Raw genomic sequence first — 17910 nt, 5'->3', positions numbered from 1 at the left:
TAAGATACTCGTAAACATTTCAGCCTCACGTTAACAAAACTAATTCAAGGGTAACGAACAAAGTAGCCTCCATTTCGCCTGAAAGTATGCTCGTATATTTGTCCTTGGATATTATGTGTTCCCCGAAGCTTTACTCTCGGAAAACTGTTCACATCTCGGAACAGATAATGACTGCCGACAAATACCCATGCATATGTTCGCGCTAAATAAAGGCTATTGTTTATTTAGTGCACCAAAGCGGTGCATTTCTTAATGGAATGTTTTACAATTTTGAAAGTTTTAAGAAAAATAATTTTTCCAAGATTTTTGCTCAAAAAAAGAATTGCACAATCACAATCAGGATAGATACCTAAAGAGTGAAATAACGGTACGATACTTCGCTTCATTGCAGAACGAAAAAAGAGTTTTAAAGGGGAAAAATTTCCTGCAATAGAGCACGACATTGACAGGGTTTCAAAAGGAAAAGCTTATGAAGCTAAAGTAATAACTATAATTTCAAATGAAATAAAAATTTGCGGCTCACAGGGACAGGCAATAAAAAGAGGCTATAAGGAATAAACTCCGGGAGGTAGTGGAGCTACTGCTCATAAAAACAAAAATTAACCTGACATCATAAGAGATGACTCTTAACGATTGTGAAGAGTTAGTATCTTTCGACGTTGTTTCGCTCTTCACTAAAATCCCAGTTGATCTTGCTGTTAAGGTTGCGGAGGAGAGACTCAGAGAAGATACTTCCCTAGGACAAAGAACTTCTTTGCCTGTGGAGGATATTATTCATCTGCTGTCTTTTTGCCTCAAAACCACGGAATTCGCACGTAACAGCACCTACTATCAACAAGTTTTTGGTACAGCAATGGGTTCGCCCGTCTCTGCTGTCATTGCCAACATAGTAATGGAAGACGTGGAACAAAGGGCCTTAGCCACTTCACCGGTTAAACCCTCTTTCTGGAAACGGTATGTCCACGATGTTATTTCTGCGGTATCCGGAAATGAAGTGGAGCGCCTCCTATCGCATTTGAATTCAGTAGAGCCGTCGATTCGATTCACCCTTGATTGTGAACAGGATAAACATTTTCCCTTTCTTGATTTAAATGTGTCCAGAGGGGTTCAGGGTAATTTAGAGACAAGTGTCTACCGTAAACCTACCCACACCGTCAAATACCTCACTTTCGATTCTCACCACCCTACCTGCCATAAAAAGTCTGTAGCCAAAACGTTACTCAGGAGGGCTGACTGTCTACCACCTTCACTCCATTCGAAGGCTGAGGAGAGGAATTATGTTTCTAATGTCCTAAAGGCAAATGGCTATACAAAAACCTTTCTTCGTAACTGCCTGTAACTGACTTCTAAACTGTAACTGACTTCTAAAATTATCATCACTAATCGGCGTTACCACCAGCGCCTTTGTTTGGAGGCTTGGCTTATTAACTCCGCTCACGTTCCTTTAAATCGTGACGATGGCGGCTTGCTTCCTAACGCCTATCTACACCTCGTCAGAAAAAGGCAGCTAATTAGCGATCATGGAAAAGGACCTCTTGTTGCAGCGTTTAGATCACCCCTGATGAAGGCACTAGACAGGAGTGTCAAAACGTTGGGTCAATGAATTGTAACTTTTTCGGTTACATTCATTAAATCTGTTAACCAGAGTAGCATCAAACCATGTCTGATTGTCCACCTGGTTGCCGTGTGAACTTAAATAAAAATTACCCTGTTATGAGTTCAATTATACATAAAGTCAGAGGGCTAGATCTTTGTTCCTTTTTGGCGAAATCAGTATTTATTTGCTTCCTTGTATGTCTCAACAAAACGGGTAAGATCTTTCTTTAACAATGTAGTTTGTAAATTCTACAAGACGAAAGATACTATGATTATATGATTGTGACTAAATCCTAAGATTCTAAGCGCTGTTTCTTATGAAATTGTTAAAGTGTAGCAAACTGAAAGTGACACAACTGAAGTTAGTTTTAGATAGTAGGACGCATTTCCCTACATTGTGAACTAAAATGTTGCTCGGGCTATGAACATAAGCTTTCTACATAAGTATGCTTTGGCTCTAGTTCGCTTCAAATCTTCCACTTATTTTATCCTCGGTGATGTTGATATATATCCTCTGAAATTGATGAATCAAAGAGAAGAAGATATTTCAGGTTAGATGCACGAGTGAAGCTTGAAATGAAAAAAAAATTGTAATCATATAAAAACAGCAGATAGTAAAGAAAATAGTAACAAGGCGGTAGATGAAAAAGAGATATAAAAAAACTCATGAGATACCGCTAATTAGGCAAGCAGTGATACACCGTTTGAACCATTATAATCTGACCAACCTTTTATCTGAGTAATGCTTCTACTTTTGTTGTCCTTCTTCCTTTTACGAGCATATTTGGCCATAAATATATTTATAGCCGTTTGTACAATGGAGAGTGTTTCAATATTTGTCACTGCTTCATTGATCTCGTATGACTTCTCTGCATTAATGCATGTCTACTCATTTGAACACTTAGAGATTTTATTATGTAATCTTATCGAATCGAATCAACATCATGTGGCTAAATGTAATTTAGACAAAGTGAAATTGCGAGCCAATGTGGTCAGTGGTCTCCTCCTCAAGCGTGCGCGATTGTGGAGTGACCGCAAGGGCCTTTTGGTTATTTTGGGACTTATGTTGCATCTCACGCTGGCATTTTTTGGGCTGATCTTTGTGGATCTGTCTCGTAAGTGAATCTTTGCGGATTCTGGCTCCCAGCCCGTCCCTCCCCTTCTGTGCAGGTGAGTATTTCCACTGAATTCTTTCAGTTGGCGGCTGCATGCAGGGGTGGTTCCCGTTCGCAGGTTTGCCAAGGATACCTCCTTGCTATGCCTGATGCGTTTAGGCTCCCGTCCAACTTTTAAAGCATCAGTTCCCAAACTCATCTATTGGTGATGAGTTTAATTACTTAAATGATAAAAATAGGAAAGAATGGAAGAAAGGGCTAAGGAAGTGCCTAAATTCAATTTCACTCACCTTTAATTCTCGCAAGAAGTATTCCAGCTGATCTACGATGTCAGCAAACGAAGGTCTCATCGTTCCAACAAGATCTCATCAGCGTATATCTACATCTATATCTGCACCTATTTATTCATTCAACTCAAACAATCTTAACACAGCCAAACTGCAAAGCATCGAACAGCGACATGTAAACTAGATGCAGTTCCAAATCTAAGAAGACACAAACCCTTTATTAATTCCTCTCCCGGGTGAAATGGTTTAATTACTTGAATAATGTCAAAATTGTTAACTGATAGAATAAATGTAAACACATAAATACATATGCTCGAAAATGATCGAGAAGCTTACAGTTCTTCCGAGCATTGACGAGGACGTGACATCCGGTAGCCCGTAGAAAGCCGACTTACCAAGGCAAGTGGCGTTGGAATGTCAGGGTATGATGAGTCATTTGTTAAGCAAAATAACTAATAAGAGACTTTGCCTAACAACAGTAACTTGACCTTAATTGATTATGTGGTTTTAAGTTGTCTCACCCTCTGACACATCTGTTGACATATAGCCAGTGAGCTCGAAATTGCAAATGAAACCTGATAATATTATTGTTGTTCCTAGAATATTTCAACTTATTAAAATAATCCTTTTGATCCATCGTGATTGACTTATGGAATGGCATACTATTTAATTAATGTTCAGAAAATTGCCTAATTTTCCCCCCTTCAAAAACCTCTCCCAGGCTATAAAACAAAGTATTTTGGAATTCTGGAACCAATGTGAATTTGTACGCATCCCCGACTCTTTTCCCGTCGTCAGCACTCACTTTTATAATGACATTTCTACTTCATCAAATATTTAGTGACCTACCATAAGTTGCCATTTCCCAAAGTAATATGCCAAACGACCACCTTCAAATGGGCGGGAAAAAAAAAACACCAAAAAGCGACGATTGATGACTTACATACAGGTAAGTATGTACTTCCTGACGCTTCACTGACATGGGAACGAATTTGTCTGAAATCAATATTCTGATTACAAGTTGAAGAGGTTCGCGTGGCATTATGAAAGCTTCGGATTATTAAAGCGTTTCGCGGGAAAATTAAGTCATTCAAGGTTGGTCAGTCTTGACCACTTTCTTTTTTGTATTTGTTGTAATTTTGGTATATGAAATCCCTGTACAACATCGTTACAGTCATTAATTAATAGTGAAACCAGGCTAGTTTACCCTTTCCTAAGGGTATTGTGCTGCTGCATTAGATGAGGAATACGTTTTCACACATTTTTGGCCGCATCTAAAAAGTGGCTATTTAGTGGTTTTCATTTTCTAGAACCTTTAGTTTCGGGGTGCACATGTTAAGAAAATAGAGAAAGAGGTTTTTCGTCTTATCACGAGCATCGGACAAAGAAAAAATTCCCCATGGGTCGTCCCCCAGGTCTGAGGTTCGAATCCTCATGGGGATCAGAACTTTTTACTTAGCTTAAAACTTGCCATCCTTCCCATTCGATTTGAAAATTTACAGCTGAAAAAAAAAAAACAACAATAACATCCAACAATCATAGTTGAAAGTGCCTGAGAGTCATTAATTATCATGCTTTGGCACCGATAATAAACACATATTTTTTGCGTAGATTAGCAAGAATGTTATTTGGATAGTCGAAATAAGTCTCACCTCCTTGAACCCATGTTCCAATTAGGTTGACAATGTTCGGATGTCGTCCAGCCTGTTTCAACGTTCTTAACTCATTCAGTAAAGCGGCTTTCGCATGTGTGCATGTATTACCTAAAATAAAAAAATAAACAAAGGTGATAATTATTCATAAGTTGGTTACGTTGTGTTGTACGTAGAATGCAAAGAAAACGAAGAATACTGCGAATACCCTGCCAGTCTAATCACCTTGCTACAAATATTACGTTAAAGAATTCAGATTGCAATGGGGTAACATACAATAGTCCCAAAAATACGTATAATCGAATTTTATTTGCTGATCCGCCCACACTGCCGAGAAAACAATAACTGAGAAAAGATTTAAGCCAATAGAATAAGACCCTTATGCATACCTTTCAACTTCTTTACTGCAACATCAGTAATGCTACCATTCCTTCCACCATAGCGACTTTTATAAACGATTCCATATTCTCCTTCACCGAGTACCTCATCGAGTACTTCGAGAGTAACTTGGTCTTTTTCGCTCTCCTCTATCTCAATGAAGAGAGATGTTTGTATTTCGTCGCTATCTTTGTCACTATCCATCCCACTGTCTTGATACGAAATAATGTTGACATCACAGTGACCACAGCCGTCTTCGGCACCTTGGTGACCATTTCGTGAGTTAAACAACTCTTCTGCATAGCCTTTTTTAACAGAGATGGAATTTAGGAAATGTTTATCTCCGACATCTAGTGGAGTCGGAGTCCTTCTTTCCTCGTGCGATACTCTCGGTATCGAGTCAACTCTCCAGTCGTCATGCGTATGCTTTTTACTGTTTAGCTGCACATTGTTATTCTTATTTTTACCAACTAACAACGAAGAGATAGCATTTGCCTCTAAAAGCTCCCTTTCTTCCGTACCAAAAAAAAGTGTAGTGCAAAGTGTAGTATCAAAATGCAACCTCATCTAACTTTTTATGAACAGGAACGTGAGATTTGGAAGCTATTTCCTCAGCGCTGCTCTTTGTGATACATATGTCCAGTATTCAAGCGAACTGATCAAAACATTTTCTGTAAGTGACTTTTGAAAGCATTTCTTTCAAGTACTTTCATCGCCTTCTCAGAAGAAATGGTCGTTTCATAACAAAATTTAATGCCAAGGTAAGAAACATTGAGCATATGTCTCATCTAGATCTTTTGTGGACAAGAATGCCGGCTTTGATGCTTTTTCTCCCGCACTGTTATTTGCAAAGCAGTAATATATTCCATTATCTTCCCTCTTTACACCCTTTTTACCAGCTGGCTATGGATTTGCTCGTCGTCGACGAAAATCTCAGCTACTCTAATCCGATTGAAAGATTGTACAGCAAAAGCGTCATCATTCTTTATCCATGTGATAGACGGCATGGGATAACCTTTGGCGGCACAATCAAAGGTTACGTTGAAACCAGCGTCAACAGTTTGGTTCTTAGGATCCTCAACAATCTCTGGTGCTAGGGAAGCTTACACCGGCAATTTCAGATGACGATGGATATTTTATATGACGAAAGAAAGTTAAATTTGAGAAGCCGTCAGTGAGTAAAGATCAAGTAAAGCAGGAAGGTAAGTAATTAAGGAAAACGCTAAAGGGATAAAGAGAGCTTCGTCACGGTAAAGACATCTTGAAATAGTAAGTCCACGCCTTATAGAAGTTCTGTCATGTCCAATCAATATTGCTCATGCTTCTTACTTTTTCCTATCTATGTTACTTATCAACTAAAGCAACTTGACTTCTCTTAGATATGGAGCTAGTCCATGGAATATAAATACCAATACAAGGCAATTTTTTAGTACGCACAATTCAGCGGGCAAACCACTTGTCACTACGTTTTCCACTTTACCTTAGTATTATTTTTAACTTGAAATATTTCCAAGAAAGCTGATTTAGATAGCGGGGTTGTGAGAAAGTGAAAAAAAAATCCCAGGAGGGTAGGTACCATTTGGGAAAATGTTGCTTTATTTTCAGTTAAATCGCTATTGTAAAGACGATTAGAGCGAATTAGAGTAAAAAACAGATGAAAGCCTTTAGAGCAGGAAATGAGATGACTCGTGGGTTCCGTAAGCAATGAATCACTCCGTATTACTCATCAGGTTTAATCCTGTTTCGAAAATAAAATTTCTTCGTCTTCTAATTATCGGTGATTTGCCAAACTTTGATTTTGGCCAGGCGGTATGATTAAAAATCGACAAATTAGAATGAGCTTTATGCTGGCACCGCATTTGCCAATTTACTTTATTATGAAATTTCTAAGCAAATATGTGCTAACAAACAATACCCTATTATACAATCTAACTCATGTCATCAATTACTTTATTGCTTCTCGAGGTGATTACTTTATATGTTTTGCCTACTTTGCAGCTCAATTTCGACAACTTTTTGCGTGCAGTATCCCTCATAATCATTCTGAGCCTCACAAGTGTAGTTTCCAAACTGTTCCGTAGTCAACCTCTTGAGCATTAATGTACCCTGCAGGCATTTGGCTCCAACTGGTCTACCCTGAGGATCATACCACTGAATATACTTGGTCCATCTCCTTGGATGTAGCTGGTCTTTATAACTTGGCCACGCTATGCAAGCCAAGTTAATATCTGTACCTATTCTTAATGTGCGGTTTGGCGGACTTGAGAAAATATCCATTTCAGGTATCACTAGACGGAAAAGTTAAAAAAAAATTAAATGCGTGGTCCTCGAGGTAACCTAAAACAATAATAACGATGACTCAATCAATAACTTCATTACAAGAACTTGATTTCTGGATCAAGTGTGCAACTTTAGATTTGTAAACAAAAATGCACTTGCTACTAACCAGTTTTACTATTGCATCTGTTGCTCATTTCCTCGGTTGAAAGGCTGCTTATAGCACTGGTAAAAAATAACAGCATGAAGAAGTTGCCAGCGTTTCCAAGCCAATGTGTGTTTAGCATTCTGGTCATGGGATGTTCGTCCACTTCCTCGAACAAAAGTTACCTAAATGTAAAATTGTTTGTTTGCTATGGCATAGGGCAAAACGTCTTTTTTTAAAAACCAAAGCGGGCAGTGGGTGATGGAAACTTTTCTCTTCATCAACAGATTAATTGTCAAGTTATTACCAAACTTCCATTGGGAAAATGAGCCGAAGTGCAAAATGATAGGCGAGGGAGAGGGTTAAACCTGCTTTTGACGATGTGGCTTTATCATTATTACTATTATCAGACTTGTTATCATTATTTTCATGTCACCATAATGATAGCTATCATCATCATTATTTTTATTATTATTATAATTATTATTATCATTATTATTATTGTATGCATTTTGGCATAAGAGTCAATTTTAATGAGGCCGTGATAACAGCGGATATTTCTATTAACCGAGCGAAAATGATCTCATTATTTTCTCTTACTGGTCCAAAAAACTTAAAAGAATAGAAGCATAAGATCTCATTTCAGAAAGTCTATGTTTCGTGACCAAGAAAATGCAATGAACAAAAATTGCAACCAGATGGCTTATAAGTTGTCTCGTGCAAAATGTCATATCTTGTTACCTACGAAACCGATGCTCACGAAACCTGACCAAAATGTAAATTGAAGGTCTGAATAAAGCCTCATGAAAACAGCAGATGAGAGTTTGTCAGGAAAAACTGAAGGGAAAAACGTAAAAGAAATCTCATTCTCTTACCTTGTTATATTTTTATGATGGTTGTTGATTTTTTCAAATTTTATATTTTTGACACATGTCATTTCCCACGGGATAATTTAAGTGAGTCTTGCAAAAGCTTAAGATGTTCTTCATTTGAAGATATGTCAAGTTTTCCACTGATCACTCAAATTGGTGAATCTTGATGCGTTTTGGCACTTAGAGGCAGCTTTGGTGAGTTTTCGCGAGAATAAAGTATTTTAAAATATAAAAATTAATAAATAATAAAAGTCATGATGAAAAAAGGTCATTCAACCCACCTCAAGTCTTTTGCTTGCCACAGCAGACAAGACAAAATGTGAATATATTCAACTTTCTCACGTCGGAATAAACATAAAGGAAACAAGTGTCACAATGTAGATCTTTTTCGATCCAATAGTATACCTTGCAGCTATATTTCAACCTAGTTGACACTGCACGAGGCCACGCTTAAAGACCATTTAAGCTTCCACTGATGTCCATTAAACATGGAAGAGTGTGTGAGAATGGTTCTCAAGGTTTGGCAGCAACTGCAATAGACACATCTCCATAATTACTACCCAAGTTTAAAATTTATGACCGACAAAAAAATATATAAATGAAAAAACTTATCGTGCGTCATAAGGCATTTAAACTAGCCAGACTTATGAATAATTTTGAGACACCAAATGCAACTTTTCATCTCTATGAGTTCCTTTATTCTTTTGAATGAAAAAATAATCATAATCAAATAAAAATATAGAATAGTGCTTTTTGCAGATTTTACAGAGGAGCCAAGTTGTTTTGGCGGGAACTTTGCACCTCGATCATTATCGCCCAGCAGTTAGTTTTCAATATTCGGGGTTTCCACTTGGCTGATATGCACTTAAAGCAGATAAAATGATAAAGGGTTATGAGGGTTATTTTCCCAACCAAGCTTTTGTTCCGTCGGTTTTATTGCCTTACAAAGAAAAACTTCGAATGACTCATTTATTCGAGGAGTTGATGAGAACGAACACGGATTTCAAAATGGCGACTTTTTCACGTTTACCTCATATTCAATCAAGGAATCGATCTCAATAAGCATGGAGTTCAAAGAAACTCTCCATAAAGGTGGTGACAAATTTTCTGTCTTGATAAAGAAGATAATTGAAAATAAACTCCTGGGATTGGCTGCTTCAATGTTAAAAACGCTATAACTGAATTAACATCTTCACGCCGAAAGCGATTGTAATGTTGACATCGTGAATATGAAAGCGATCTGTGCGCTAATGAACTCTACTCAACAGTAGTGAAAATAGGGCCTAAAAAAATTGCAAGGGATTTGAACCCATGACCTCTGCGATACCGATGCAATGCTCTACCAACTGAGCTAACAAGCGAACTGGGAGCTTGTCGTTAATTTGGTTCCGAACAAACCCATGAAGTGATTAATAAATGACTGTTGTTCGCCAGCTGAGAGGTCCGTATAGGGAAAAACTGTGCCTGAAGTCTTGTGGCACTCAAGACAGAGGGCACGTTTTTTCGCAATACGGACCGACCTATACTGGTGAATAGCATTTTTATATTTTTCTAAAACTGAACGAAATACTTACGAAAAGAACCCGAATCATCTTTAGGCTGTAATAACGGCAAGATCCTCTCTAAACCGAACAATTTTTGAGTAAGTAAATGGTAGTAGAAAGAGAGGTAATGCAAACTAAGGAGAAAGGCTTCACCGAAAAATGTTTACTTATGAAGCAGATAAGGGTGATTTCAAAACTTTGAAACATTTCCTTTTTAACAAGCATCTGTCACAATCTGAAACATGTCAATTAGAGAGCGCGTGAGAAAAAAATTCAGACAAACAATGATACTGGTTTGGTAAACAAACTCAAGTTTTAAGACTGTCACGACAATTTTTCTTTCAAAAACATTCAGTGATCTTACTGAAATTATTATTTACTGCCATTGATGAAAAGTGTGCGAAGAGTACCTCTGCTCAGACAGTAAATGGCAAAGAAAGTTATTATAGGTTAATTCAACGATAAGTTTTGAAGTTGTGGAAGTGTGCTCGTTTGTTTGCTGCCATAGCGCGTGTAAATCAGGCATTTTTTCACAAAGACACTAAAATCGAATGAGGCACGTTAACTAGACCCATGGGTAATTTAATGCGGGCTCTTTCTCCTTGAATTAATTCAGTTTTTGTCGTGCAGTTACCACACAAAGGGTCAAATTGAACTGACTTTCAAAGACTCCCAGAGAGTATTTGTCATGTTTTTAGAAGACGGAAAACTTTGCCCACCGTTTCACAACAAAAAAATTGTTTGAGAGAATTTAGATATCAAATGAATAAAAGTTCCATCGATTTATTCAATTGAACACAACGATTTCGATGTGATAATCGAAAATGACCAACAGTTTAACAAGGGTGACCACCAGAGTGAAGACTGGGTAAGGCACCGTCCTCTTTTATTTGCAGCAACTATACAAGAGACCGCATTTCCAGAGTTAGCCTCCACAGCAATACCACGAGGTGTTCAAGGTTTTCGACTAAACATCTCAGTGCTACACCATCATCCCCCCAGATGAACGGATGTATAAAAATTATACGCATGGCAACACGTAAGTAATACTAATCAAGAAGAAACTAGCGTTAGTGAAGTAGAAGCTCATTTACATAATGGATCGAGAGAGACATGAAATATTCAAAGGAATATTACTACTGGAAGGGATATTACTACTCTGTCAAGAGAGCTGAGATGAAAATTAGACCAGTTTCATTTTAGAACGTTCTATTTTGTTTCCAGTTCAACGTTGTTTATTGTAAATTACTTTTTTATTAACCAAAATTCACTAAAACGGAGTTATCGCAACAATGAAAACGATTCAATGTGTATTGTAAAGCAAAAAATCACGAGAATGAGCGGGTCATATTTGTCCACATTGATTTAGCGGAGAGACTTCATTTTATTCAAAAGAAAATGATCGCAATGGGTCAATACGATATAACGCTCTCAATATTTGTCACTCTGTCCGGCAAGGTAAATTAATCTCCGTTTTGATCCATCAGCGTCTAACTTATAAGAGAATAAATTACTGACTGAGCCATCGGCTGTATCAGTACACAACGTTATGGGGATTAAATACCTGTATGCGAATAGGCGATAACAATGTAATGTAGCCGATAACAATTCATGATAGACAACAGGAAGATATGTAATTCAAATTAAGTCTAAGCTGAGTATTAAAGGCTAGGAAATTTGTTGAAAAATTTCGTTCGGTGCATACCACATTCGACAGTTTGAATGTTTTTGGCATTTCGCATTGCTGGATAGAACTGGCTGTGAATTGCTCCTGTCATGCCGCTAGGCTTAGAGACAAAGACCGACACAGTCAGATGAATAATATATGAATGATATGAAAAATTACTCCTCTCTTTAAAGTGGAGATTTAATAACGATAGGGAAATCATAAACGAAAAGATGTGTGTTTTAAGTTAGTTTGGCAAGTTAGTAAGGGCTACGATTTTCATTCATTATGGCACTTAGACAACTTTTCGATATTCCGATAGCTACAATGAAACAACCTTCATTCTGACCCTCAGCTTTGACTTCTTCGTGCAGAATGAAGGCCTCAGAAGGAGCATGGCTTTCAAACGACGCACGAGATAAATAATAGAAAACAGATCCATTCCTAGCCACTATTCAGACCAAAAGTGTACTTTCAATATTCTAACATTTCAATCTGCTAATTGCTTGGTAAAAATCTTTCCTTTCAAGTCGAAGACGAGAGAATTTTTCAGTCACTGAAATCAGTGACGTTAATGGGCGCGTGGAGCGGTATAACAAGAAAACGGTGCTGATGGCACTCCAGTCAGTTCCTCGCCCACAAAGCATTATAATAGCGTCTACAACAGCCTCTCTTTAGGCACGGCGAACAAGAAGATCGAAACAATTCTTCAGAAAATGAAGAAACAGCTTCCATATGTTCAAAATAACATCGGCATCATCAATGAAAGAAACAACACTATATCGCGAGGTATAGCCACACAATCGATTATCATTTTTTTCCTTTCCATTTGTTTGGAACTGCTGCTTAGATAATAATGGAAAGCCTATGGATTTTAACCTTTTTTGATCATGACTTACCGTTTATATTTCCAATGAATTCGCAAAAACTCTCCTCAGAGAAATGTAAAAGAAACGTCCAGAAATCCAAAACGACATTGCTGCTATCAAAGAAACAAGACGCTTGCTGAAACTCAAGACAACTCTACTGAAATTATTATTTTTCATAATTCCAAAAAGTTTTCTTTTGTTTTTCCGTTAATTGCAAGATCAAGATGCTTGTCATGTTACCTGCAAAGGTTTAAGTTGGCTCGTGGACAGGCTCTTGCGGAAATCTGTCAATTTAGAAACGGTTGATGAATTTACCTTTTCTTCCAGAAGTTAAGAAGAATTGAGTTAAGCTTCAAAAATCTGGTAAAACAAGCAGCGGTGTTTATGCAATCGACCCTGATGGTTCAGTTGCTTTTAACGTCTTTTGTGACCAAATAACAGCCGGTCCGGTTGGGGGGGAGGGGGTGCTGGATAGTGTTTCAGAAGAGACTGGAAGGCTCGGTTGCTTTCCACCGTAGCTGGACTGATAACAAGAATGGGTTTGGTAACCTTTGGTTATTTTTGCTGGGACTGGACAGGATACGCCGTCTGACAACAATGAAAAACAAGCTGCGTGAGGATCTTATGGCCTTCAAGTGAAACACTGCGTTTGTACTTTCCAACGTACTTTCTGCACTAACCTAGTCTTTAGAACGATATACAGAAAAACAGCAATTCATGGAGAATATTGGATTATGGCCCGAGTGTAACGCCGTAACGCCACTTTGTTAAAGCAGATACTAGCAACGTCTACAAAAAGAGAAACTGGAAATTTGAACTAGAGAAAGCCGTGCCAGGGGGCCAGAAAAAACCTACCCTAAAAAACCCTGTGGAAAAAACGGATAGGAAATCTGGGGCGGGCCAGGCACGACTTAGTCCCCCGCCGAGACTACTAATTCAATAATTTATCGTAAGAAAACGAAATCCGGAACTAAAGAGCAATAGATCGAGCAACTTTTAAGCGATCATTAACAGTGTGCTTAATGTTTCTGTTCTTTGAAATGGCACATTTCCAGTCGGCGTGCATGCCCAGCAGATCAGCAGAAATACTCCTACACGCAGGATTTGAAGCGGCGCCAGATTTGATACTATGCGTGCCGTAACTAGCGATGTCATCTACAAATGGCTAAAATTTTTCTTAAATTCCTCTCTAAGCGTCGTGTATGAAACGCCTTTAGTAGCATGAAAATACTCCTTAGACTTAGATTTAACAAGTCGTCTAACGAGGGGGAAGGATGACTCAGTAGATGAAGGAAGAAGCTTGAGTAACCTCTCGGTACTAGAAACCGGGCAAGTAGCCTTATGATACCTTGCTAGGAGGGATGTATGCCTCTCCCTACACTGATCATTCTTGTGTTTCGGAATGAAAACTGACGTGTATTCACTGCAAATTGAAACATCTTTAACAGACTAAGTACAAATTTCGCCCATACGGTAAAACCCATCGAAGCCAACCAAGAGAATGAAAAGAAAACGAATAACACCGAGAGAACTACTAGAAATATAATGATCAGCGATCTTACAAACTGTGTCGACGGATAAAGGCTCTTTGGGCTGAACGGGACGTGCAAATTTTCTTCTAGCATCCTCTAAGGATGACTTAACAAGGGGGTGACTAGTAGAGCATTCTACTATCCCGGCCAGACTATGAGCCCACTTAATGCCGTAAAGAACTGACTCTATAGAAGATATCCCCGTGTTGTTGTTAACTGAAATTACAGTAAGCTCACTAATAAAGAGCGCGACATGCAGAGGCTTTGCTGGAATAATTTGAACGCCAATCTTAGAAGCTGCCCATGGACGCCACTTCAGCCAGCCAGATCTGTATTTCTGCACGGTAAAAGGAGCCCTGGACTCCAACTATAAATGGAGAAGGTTTGGAACAAGCCTACGGAACATTTTGAATCTTTGAATCTTTTTCCACGTTGCACACAGCAGACATATGAAAATTTGACACAAGGAAACCCGGAATCAGTTGTGTAGATTGTTAAAATACAGCAATCAACTATGAGGGGGAAATATGTACTCGTACGAAATTATGCTATCTGTACTGATATAGGTTTTGAGAGCTTTTATGAAATTTATCAAGAAAGAGCCGAGGTCTTCTTTAACCAAAACATAACCAGTGAAAGGCGGGCACTAATCGAGAACAGACTGGATGATTCACTGTATTTTAGTCACAGCTGGTTTATGATAAGGTATGATACGTTTTATAGTAAAGGAGTTTAGATTGATCGTCCGAGTGAGTGTAGCCCTAAGAAGGACTGTTGTCGGTTGTGGTGTCTGACGTTTCGAAAACCTAAGCGGAAGTCATCATCAGAGTCAAGTAAATAGTTGTTCTAAATCGAATGTTCTAAGTCCGGTTTTCATATGCTGATTGGTCAGTTTTGCCGTGATTATATTGGCTGTAAGACTCAAGTGGCATAAGTCGGTCTCGATTCGACTGTAAAGTTGGGTTGTTCTGTCCGTTTCGTTTGTAATCTTAATGTTGTGAATGAGTCGTTTGTATGGTGCCGGTAGTGGTTGACACCTGTTGACGGGAATCTGTTCTAAGTTAGCAAAACTGCTTTCCGGAGTCAGTCGTTGAAAGTAATTGGTGCTGTGGGTTAAGCACTACACAGAGTCCCAGTCAATGGTGTGGTTCGTAAGTCGATGATGTTCAAAAATGAGATTGTTGACATCACCTTTCCTCGCCGCTCGCTTGTGCTCAGCCAATCTTGTTGCGAGGTTTCTGCCAGTCTCTCCAATGTGGGAGGCGTGGCAGTCGAAGCGCTTAATCTTATAAACCGCTCCCTGTCTGTTCCTCGGTTCCTCCTTGTCTTTGACGTTTGTCAGTAACTGACGTAGTGTGGTGATGGGTTTGTGGGCGACGCCGATATTAAGGGGTTGTCGGATGCGCGTGATGTCTGTTGTGTTGTGTACTAGTTGCACCCGTCGCAACTAGTATGCAGAGTCCTGATAGTTGTGGATTTGTGTGATATCGGATTGTAAGATGACTCGTCCAGTAATCTGTCGGTATGTGTCGGTTTCCTGTAAATTGTTGTCCGTAATGATTTGTCGTCACGGCTTACCAGGCAGTTTAGGAAAGGTAGTTTATCATTTCCTGCGACTTCTCTGGTAAACTGTATGTAATTGTTTTGTCCTTTAAGGTGGTGATGGAATGCGTTGATTTCGCCTTGTCGAACGGTGGTAAATGTATCGTCAACGTAGCGTAGTCAAAGCGGTATCGTTTGTCGGCAAGTAGAAAGGGCGCGTTCCTCTTCTGCATCACATGTACAACTGCTGTGTAACTGGTTGTAGTCTTCACCGTTGTACTGAAATTAACTTGAAGTGCCCTAAGGTGCAGTAAGGCCATTATGTTCTTTATCAGTAGTGGTAGAATGGTATATGATGGGATAACTGGGGTAAAGTCCCAGATGCACCCATCACCATCACCAGAATAATTTATGTAAAATGTACGAGATCGTATAAAAAAGGTGACAATAGAATGTATTTGCAGTCTGTTAGTTGATTCTTGCGTAACTCGCTGGATGATCGAGCGAAGTATGTCAAATCAAAGTGCGCGGAGGTTATGAAACCACTCAGCCACACAAACTAAGCCGTGAAACCTCCTCTTGTCCACAGACATCGTATTGAGTCGCGCATGTTGTATCCTTTATTTTTCATAGTTTTTTCGAACGTGATTGGTTATCACCAGCCCAATTTAAGCACTAATAGGACAGTGTAAGCGTTATGCTTGTGTAAGTGGACAGAACGCGTCATGACCGCCCGCTTTTGTCTCACATTTCGCCGAGTTAACTGTTGTTGTTGTTTTTTTTTTTCTTTATGAAAACCTATAAGCCATGTCTAATTTCTTTCTCAAAATTTGTCAAATTAAGACTCCGTGTCGTCCAAGTCCGTCTGTTATTATACTGGTGATTGACAATCGGGCTACCACTTTGCGGTCGTCCGATTTTGTTTTTCGCTCGTATGATTACAGACAGAATTGGACTCCGCTCGGTCCTATTACCATTATAAATTTATCTCTGACATCTTTTGCTTCACGAATTTAAGGTTTTTAGGCATAGAAGAACGTACTGCCCTTGCAACGTTTTCTAGGTGAACACAGTAACTGAGAAAAATGACTGTGCCGGTGAAAGAATTGCTCCACAACGAAATAGTCATTTGTGTATTTTTGAAGACTATGAAGATATGAACACGAATTTTGATTGACTACCATTAGGTATACTAAATCTCTTGCTTATGTGTTATCTTTCAATCGAAATCTAAGCAGACTTCCAAATTTAAGGTTCAAACATCAAAAGAAAAAAATTTGATGATAAAAGAAATCCGACTGGTTCTCACGAAATCGTAACTAGCTTGTTTTTGTTTTATTGTTGCTTTTTTTGTTTTGTTAATTTCATAAGCTGACAAATTTTTCGGATTGTTGCTTCCTGCACTAACTATCACGTGCAATTCAAAAAATGGTAGGGGAATTACAAGAACTGAAAAAAAAAATGCGACATTTTACCTAACAGTTCAGAGGTTTCTGTTTCAAGATATTCTCAGTTTATAGCCTAAAAAGGCAACTTCAGTTAATTTGCTCCAAACAAATCCGCATTATGTAGACACCGTTCAGTCAAATTGTTTGCATTTGTAGAGGATATTTATTGTTACAGAGCTTACAGCTTTGTTTTACTACTGGATATAAACTCAAGAAACGAGAAACTAAGATTTTTCCTTGTGATTTCGTGAAAATGGTTTAATCACGAGAAACTGACGTACGAAGATCAGGTCACAAATAGTAATGTAGTTATTTATCTTGTATACGTTATGGTCGCATCTCAACCTTAATTACTTTTCCTCTACAAAAAAATACCGAACTGTATTTTAAGTAAGCACCTGGATTGCTTCGTCTCTGTTCTGCTTTTTGTTGCGAAGCAGTCGTGTCAGTTCCTGTTGATGTCCAGTACAGGCACGTTCAGTCGTCCTGTTGGTACGCAAAAGAGAACTTTATGTTACGCAACAAAGAATAGAGACGAAGTGAGGACAACTTGGTAACGAATATCTCTTCTCGTCCCTTAGACAAGACTGAAATCGTTTTTCCAAGTACCTGACGACAATACTACAACCACTGCCCGACAGGTCCAGACGTAAACTGTAATCCACAGACAACTTCATTAACGCCAACAAGACTGTTCAGATACCTGACGACTACAAACCAGTATCATTTGATGTGAAATCGCTTTTCACAAGTATTCCACTTCATCTGGCACTAGACTGCAATCCCACGATCTACCCACCCTCTACCGCTACCGACAGAGGACATTATGGACCTACTGAACCTCCGGCTAACGTCAGTTTATTTTCAGTACAACAGTAAACACCACAAACAAGTTACACGGTATAGCTATGGGGTCTCCCAGTTTCAGTTGATGTAGCAGAAAATGTGATGCAGAACATCGAGGAACGCGCCCTTTCGACTTGCTGA

At 38.8% G+C, this 17910-nt stretch overlaps 1 protein-coding gene and 1 pseudogene across 1 annotated transcript; both read right to left on the bottom strand.

Annotated features, from left to right (window-relative positions):
• Positions 1-4567: 4567 nt before the first annotated feature.
• LOC136276872 (uncharacterized) lies at positions 4568-5595 on the bottom strand. The gene is made up of 2 exons (XM_066162636.1): positions 5040-5595; positions 4568-4761 (listed from the first exon to the last, which is right to left on the bottom strand). Exons 1-2 carry the CDS (start codon positions 5593-5595, stop codon positions 4568-4570), a joined length of 750 nt encoding a protein of 249 aa, XP_066018733.1.
• Positions 5596-13371: 7776 nt separating this feature from the next.
• LOC136279143 (uncharacterized) lies at positions 13372-17600 on the bottom strand (annotated as a pseudogene).
• Between the last annotated feature and the right edge of the window lie 310 nt (positions 17601-17910).

The sequence above is a fragment of the Pocillopora verrucosa genome, chromosome 1 (assembly GCF_036669915.1).
Source record: "Pocillopora verrucosa isolate sample1 chromosome 1, ASM3666991v2, whole genome shotgun sequence".
NCBI classification, from domain to species: Eukaryota; Metazoa; Cnidaria; class Anthozoa; order Scleractinia; family Pocilloporidae; genus Pocillopora; species Pocillopora verrucosa.
This window is presented reverse-complemented; position numbering and strand designations above follow the sequence as displayed.